Below are 7,500 nucleotides of genomic sequence, written 5' to 3' on the forward strand. Positions count from 1 at the left end.
GTTCCTACTCACTTGTTCTTTTAATTTTGTCATAACCTTCTTGAACAGAGAACATGGGCTGATCATCGCGCTGAAATATTAAAAGAACATCTCTGTCCAGAATATATTCAAGTATAGTTTCATCCTCACATAACTGTCTATTAAATGGGCAGAAACAAGCACAGGAATGTGTTATTGTTATTCGTGTATCTATTCTTGACTACATTGTATGTACCTTTCACTTCAAATATATTTGTCATTTTTGTAGATTTAGTTCCCTCTCGCGCTGTCATACTCGAAACATTTATATTTTTACTCCACACACACGCACGCACACATACATACACACACACGCACGCACGCACCCACACACCATGCACAGACGCACGCACGCTTAAAAAGAAACAGAGGCCACGTCAACAAATTTCATTTGTTAGCGTCCAAGAAATGCCCTTGATTCTTTTCCATAATGTTATAAAACTCATGAATCAAAATATCGACATAAGAGGTCTAGTCACGCTCTGAAATTCGTAAACGGAGAATGTCACCATTCATAATTATACACTAGTTTCAAGTCAGTTCCTACAGATTACAAGACAAAATGACAAGTATAGAAATTATAACAAGGAAATTCTCCTAGTCTTCGCTATCGCCTTCGTTCATCCGTTAAACCACGAAATAAAATGTTTCCACGTGTTCGCAAGCGGCCGCCATCGTGTCGCCTTCATCGAGTGTCGCACGCTGTGTCCGGAGCGCGTCGGGTCACGTGATTTATGGTGGCGTGGGGGCACGATACGACCGAAGCAGCACGTGACCTGACCTGGCACGTCGCAGCTCAGGCTCGTCCTCACCTTGACCTCGGGGGGGTCGTCCAGGTCTGACCACCAAGCGAGGCACTGGTCGCGGGTCGTGCACGAGCAAGCCTTCGGTCTCGCTCGGCGCCCGCTGTTTCTCGAGCCCTTTTTCTCGGCGGTGGAATGGGTTGGAATCACCGTCGAGGTTTCTGAAGCTTCCGAAACCTCTGAAGTATTGGGGACGACTGAAACCTGCATAACTTCTAAAACACTGGAAACGCCTGAAGCATTTGGAACGTTCATAACGCTGGAAACGTTAGATACAATTCCAACGTTTGGAACTAGCGGTTTTGACACGTCTATCGTTGGCGAAACGACTTGTTTGCTATTAGTATTTCTCTTCCCGGTCGATATTCTCGTATCCGAAGCGACCAGATGAGGCGAGTTTCGGTTCTGGTGGTCGGTTGATTTTAGTGTCCTGTCGATGGCCCCTGACATGTCGATGAGCGTCTCCCGCTGACAGCAGTACCTCGTCAGGAAAGGGCAAGGGAATCCCTGCGGTGGAGGGAGAATTTTTTTAAAGATGAATATCTGAGTTGTGATCATTATCTCTGTGTTTACAAACTATTCGCGAGAAAGCGTCCTCACTTTGAATTTATTATATGGTTACATACGGTATACGTCTACATATACATACATTTAACAAAAATACACATATATATAATGATAACTACAACAGTAATGATAGTCATGTTTATATTCGTAATACTGTTATTTTTTTCATATAAATCCCTAACACTCGTAGAGAAAGACTGGTATATCTGATGTGGCTGCAGGGTTATAGAATATGAGCGGGTCTTTGAAAATGTAACTCACAATTAAAAGAAATAATGTTACCATACAGATAGTAAGTGCGGCATTGTTTTCATTATGAATTGGATTTACAGACTTAGTTAAATTCTTTAAAAAATCAATGAATAAAAAATAAAAGTTGGTTGAAGGGGATACTTCAATATTTGGGACGATACCGTCTGTTTGCAGGTCGGCTTCATATTATATCATGAAAAGACAGATTGGTGCAACTAAAGAAATTTGTAGCTACTTTGTGCTCTTGAAGAATTGCTCATTCATTCTCTCTCTCTCTCTCTCTCTCTCTCTCTCTCTCTCTCTCTCTCTCTCTCTCTCTCTCTCTCTCTCTCTCTCTCTCTCTCTCTCTCTCACTCACTCACTCACTCACTCACTCACTCACTCACTCACTCACTCACTCACTCACTCACTCACTCACTCACTCACTCACTTTCTCACTCATTCGCTCACTCACTTTCTCACTCATTCGCTCACTCACTTTCTCACTCGTTCTCTCTCACTTTCTCATTCACTCGCTCACTCACTTTCTCACTCACTCGCTCACTCACTTTCTCACTCGCTCTCTCTCACTTTCTCATTCACTCGCCCACTCACTTTCTCACTCACTCGCTCACTCACTTTCTCACTCGCTCTCTCTCACTTTCTCACTCGCTCTCACTCTCATACTCACTCGCTCACTCACTTTCTCACTCGCTCTCTCTCACTTTCTCATTCACTCGCCCACTCACTTTCTCACTCACTCGCTCACTCACTTTCTCACTCGCTCTCTCTCACTTTCTCACTCGCTCTCACTCTCATACTCACACTCATTCTCACTCTCACACTCTCTCTTTTTCAAGAACCGAAAGTGAATCGAAAATCAACCGCGAAAGTGAATATCCCCCCCAAAAAAAACTTTGCGAACACGAACCAAACACGCATACGAGCGTGAACCCAAGACCCGAATCACGTGAACGAACCATTAACGAACCACTTGTGTCTCACCCTCTCCTTGTAGACCGAATCCTCCATGATCTCGACAGGACAAGGGCGGGACCGAGGAACACACCTGCAGGAGTCGCCGTCCACGATGCGAAACACGCCCACGATCTTGGAGAAAGGATATTCAGCGCTGGGACAGAGAGAGAAAAGGGAAATAGGATAATTTGGGGGAATATAAACATTGGTGAGAAGGAGTAATCGAAACTGGAGGATGTAAGGGGAATGTGTGCTGCGTTTTTTTTTCTTCAGTATTGGAAAAAAAAATGTGACAGAAAAGAGCACACACAATCACACACACACACACACACACACTAACACTAACACTAACACTAACACTAACACTAACACTAACACTAACACTAACACTAACACTAACACTAACACTAACACTAACACTAACACTAACACTAACACTAACACTAACACTAACACTAACACTAACACTAACACTAACACTAACACTAACACTAACACTAACACTAACACTTACACTAACACTTACACTTACACTTACACTTACACTTACACTTACACTTACACTTACACTTACACTTACACTTACACTTACACTTACACTTACACTTACACTTACACTTACACTTACACTTACACTAACACTAACACACACTAACACTTACACTAACACTTACACTAACACTTACACTAACACTAACACTTACACACTAACACTTACACTAACACACTTACACTAACACACACTTACACTTACACTAACACTTACACTTACACTAACACTTACACTAACACACACTAACACTTACACTAACACACACTAACACTTACACTAACACTTACACTTACACTTACACTAACGCTTACACTTACACTAACACACACTAACACTAAAACTAACACTTACACTAACACACACTAACACTAACACTTACACTTACACTTACACTAACACTTACACTAACACTTACACTAACACACACTCACACTCACACTTTTCACTATTGCATAGCATTGTAAAAGTGAAGAGGCGGATGAGAGAGAATATGAGGAAATACCCTACATTAGAGAAAGACATTACGTAATAGAATAATTGTGGGGCGTTTAAAAGGCAATATCTAATAGGTCAGACAAAATTACATAATATATAACATGCATTACAGATATATAATTTGCATCATAAATTCCGAAAATATTTTCCTCGGTTTCCTATTACTCTAGTTAATTGTTTTCACTTTATGCCGAAGAGAGACAATAGCCTTGAAACTGCAGGTAAGAAATACAAATAGATACAATTGTCAGGAGAAAGTGAAAGGTACAGTACCCTAGAATTAACAAGTGGGGTGAAAGTCATGGATCTCTTTTATGTATGAACAAACAACAAAAGGTAAAATTGGCGGTTTTGTTATTTTAAGAATAAAACAGACGATCATCTTTTATATATTTATCATGTTTCTCATTACCTGTCTATATCCATTTCATCTACCTATCTATCGTTTGGTCTGTCTATTTGACTTAATCAATCTGTTATGTCTGTCTATGTTTAACTAGCCATCTATCTAACGACATCCTTACACATCACGAATCCATCATTTGTATCAGCATAACGATACCAACGAGAGACAATAGACAGTTACACACTAAAATATACGAGAAAACATTCACGCACGAATGACTGTTTAGCCATGTGGAAGAACGGACATGAAATAAGTATAAAAAAAACAGTATCCATACCACACTTACAGCTAAATAACGCGCATCTCCACATCTATTGCAATAATGATAACAACTCTGGAACAAAAATGCATTAAATACTACTCACACATCGTGATATTGTTGGCTGAGCGAAGGAAGTCGAGGGAGAGGAGGGTGGGGAGGACGTGTGCTCCCCACAACGGCCCTGAAATACGGACGCTTTGATGATTAAATGATGATAAAGATGATTATTTGCTGGCTTTGATGTTATTGTCGAGATAATATAGTGATGGTGATGACTATGGTAGCGATAAGGTAATGATTACAATAATATTTGTTCTGCCTACATACAAGGTCTATACTTATTTAGACCTTGCCTATATATAAACGGTGATCTTGATTGTCACGTAATGGTTATGAAATGACACCTGTAAATATATATTTTTGTGTAAATACATTATTTCCAATACACAATGTATAATTTAAGAAACTAAATAAGATAACAGGTACACGAGAGAACAAAGAAAAAAATGACAATACACGGAACTAGAAACTTTTATGACAGAGAAAATGATTATCAAGAACATCACAGATAAGACGGTAGACAAGAACAAGTCACATGAATTATTTACATTTCTAATTTTCGCAGTACTGCCATTTCAAGAGATGAAGAGCTCAGGTTAGCGGTTAGAGAATAACAAGCTTGTCAGGTCTTCCACTGCAAACGACGCACTCTTATAAACAGTAATTACATGCAAAAAAATAAGGAAAAACATATTTACAAATGATGATAATAATGGAAGTAAAATACTTACCAAAACAGTAGAAATGTCATGATCTTTTCCTTCATTTTATATTTTCTCGCTTTAAAGCAGAACCGAATAAATATATATATTAAATGAATCAAAGAAAAATAATGAATAACACAATTCGCACACACGCATAAAAAAGAAAAAATAAAGTGAGCAAGAACAATCAAGGGTTCTTCAGTCCTCCCTAACCAGAGGTCAAGGACACACTGCCACTACGTCCTCTGGTCAGTGACTTTTTTCCTTCTCTCTACCCCTCCCCCTATCCCCTGTGCACCCTTGGCTTTTCCTCTTCCTCATATTTGATGCTCTGCTTCCTCCTCCTCTCCCTCTTCCTTCTCTGTGGGTTTCAGTATCACCTGTCTTTTTTCTCCTCCCTTTTCTGTAGCGTTCAGCAATTTACTTTTTCCTCCCCCCCCCCCCACACACACGCTCTCTTTCCTGAAGTGTTCAGCATTCTCCCTACTCCCTATCATCGCCCTGGGGTGTTCAGCAAGGACTTGTGGTGTTTGGCGATCTCCCCTCCCTATTCCCTACGATGTTCACTGCCCTATTCCCCCTTCTGTCTGTCTCTCCCTGTCTGTCTGTCTGTCTGTCTCTGTCTGTCTGTCTGTCTGTCTGTCTGTCTGTCTGTCTGTCTGTCTGTCTCTCTCTCTCTCTCTCTCTCTCTCTCTCTCTCTCTCTCTCTCTCTCTCTCTCTCTCTCTCTCTCTCCCTCCCTCCCCCTCCCTCTCCCTCACCTCCCTCTCTCTCTCCCTCCTCCCTCCCTCCCTCCCTCCCTCTCTCTCCCTTATCAAAGCACTACAATCCTAAGTAATGAAAATAGAAAAAAAGCAAATGGCTTGTAAATATAAAATGCGTTATTTAACCAAACTGAAATCCAGGAAAATCCAGGAAAAGCCTACAACGAAATTCGAACTTTACTGAATCCTAAACAAGAGGCTGCAGATCCAACGCGAATGGTAGTAAATCGCTTTTAATTCGCCAGTCGAGTAATTCTATTACCAACAAATCCAAAACCTCTCGAGTACAAATTACTTAATTACCAATATTCCGACAAATTCGTTATTTGGTCTTTGTGAATCGGTCGCTGTCTTTTTTTTTTTTTTTTTTTTTTTTGACAGCATATTCAAATTTTCCTGAGACTCGCGATGGTTTGGCAATCTAGTCATTCATTTAAGAGAAGCACACACCCACACGCACGCACACACGCACGCATGCACACAAACATACACTAAAAAAAAAGAAAACTGACTACATTGTACTTGTTGCCAACAACCCGAGTACTTTTCATGCGGACTTGGTCGTTATCTCTGAATTTACCCAAGATCCATGCTCAGTGTCTGCTTTTTCTTTATTCTAGTTAAATGGCGACCAACCTCAATTTCCGTATTTAGGAATTTCAGCTCTATTGCGAAATTTTCAAAGTAGTTTATTGGGGAAAATTCAATACTTATCGGCAACCGTAGAATCTACTTCCATTTATTTTCTTTAATTCTGCGAAAGTAAATAACTCAAGAAGCGCATTCCGAAGCAACAAACAAATAAAATAGCATGATTATGGGAAATATGCAAAAGTCACCTGCCATTTTTCACAGCCTTTCCCTCGGCTTCAACTCGTCATGGTGACTTCCAAACAATCATTCTATTACTTTCAATTTTCTGTAAAATCATCATTGGATTTTTTTTTCTTTTTTTTTCTAGATTTCATTCTCCATTGGGTTTACTGATCAGCATGTCACGTCCGGGTTGTACGCAAACCCTCCGGCATTTGAGTGTGAGAACTTGGAGGGCAATAAAACCCTTCCTTGGATTTATTTCCACTCCGTTTCGTCTCTCTCTCTCTCTCTCTCTCTCTCTCTCTCTCTCTCTCTCTCTCTCTCTCTCTCCTCTCTCTCTCTCTCTCTCTCTCTCTCTCTCTCTCTCTCTCTCTCTCTCTCTCTCTCTCTCTCTCTCTCTCTCTCTCTCTCGTCCCTCCACAACCATCTCCCTCTTCCCACTCTCTTTTCATCCTTTTATTCTCTCGTCCCACCTCCATTTCTGTCCCTCCTCTCTCTCTCTCTCTCTCTCTCTCTCTCTCTCTCTCTCTCTCTCTCTCTCTCTCTCTCTCTCTCGCTCTCTCTCGCTCTCTCTCTCTCTCTCTCTCTCTCTCTCTCTCTCTCTCTCTCTCTCTCTCTCTCTCTCTCTCTCTCTCTCGCTCTCTCTCTCTCTCTCTCTCTCTCTTTCATTCCCTCCCTTTACTCTCTCCCTCCACATCCGTCCCTTTCCCTTCCTCCTCGGACGAGGTCATTGACTTAACATCCACGAGCTTTTGACCTGCAATGCTAACCAGATTCTCTTCGCTACTAGACTTCACATAGCAGGTCATGGACGTCATTCATAGAAAGAAGGGAAGATGAGATA

At 41.0% G+C, this 7,500-nt stretch overlaps 1 protein-coding gene across 1 annotated transcript in view; it reads right to left on the minus strand.

Annotated features, from left to right (window-relative positions):
- Nucleotides 1-5,319, minus strand: part of LOC113822042 (uncharacterized) — a 6,054-nt gene extending 735 nt beyond the window's left edge. The window contains exons 1-4 of the mRNA XM_027374553.2: nucleotides 5,105-5,319; nucleotides 4,417-4,494; nucleotides 2,625-2,751; nucleotides 1-1,328 (exon numbers count right to left, since the gene is read on the minus strand). The exon at nucleotides 1-1,328 is cut by the window's left edge and continues 735 nt beyond it. Of these exons, the coding sequence (XP_027230354.2) occupies nucleotides 639-1,328; nucleotides 2,625-2,751; nucleotides 4,417-4,494; nucleotides 5,105-5,139 (930 nt within the window). The 5' untranslated portion in view covers nucleotides 5,140-5,319 and the 3' untranslated portion in view covers nucleotides 1-638. The remainder of the gene's footprint in view (nucleotides 1,329-2,624; nucleotides 2,752-4,416; nucleotides 4,495-5,104) is intronic.
- Between the last annotated feature and the right edge of the window lie 2,181 nt (nucleotides 5,320-7,500).

This window comes from Penaeus vannamei, chromosome 42 (genome assembly GCF_042767895.1).
Source record: "Penaeus vannamei isolate JL-2024 chromosome 42, ASM4276789v1, whole genome shotgun sequence".
NCBI classification, from domain to species: domain Eukaryota; kingdom Metazoa; phylum Arthropoda; class Malacostraca; order Decapoda; family Penaeidae; genus Penaeus; species Penaeus vannamei.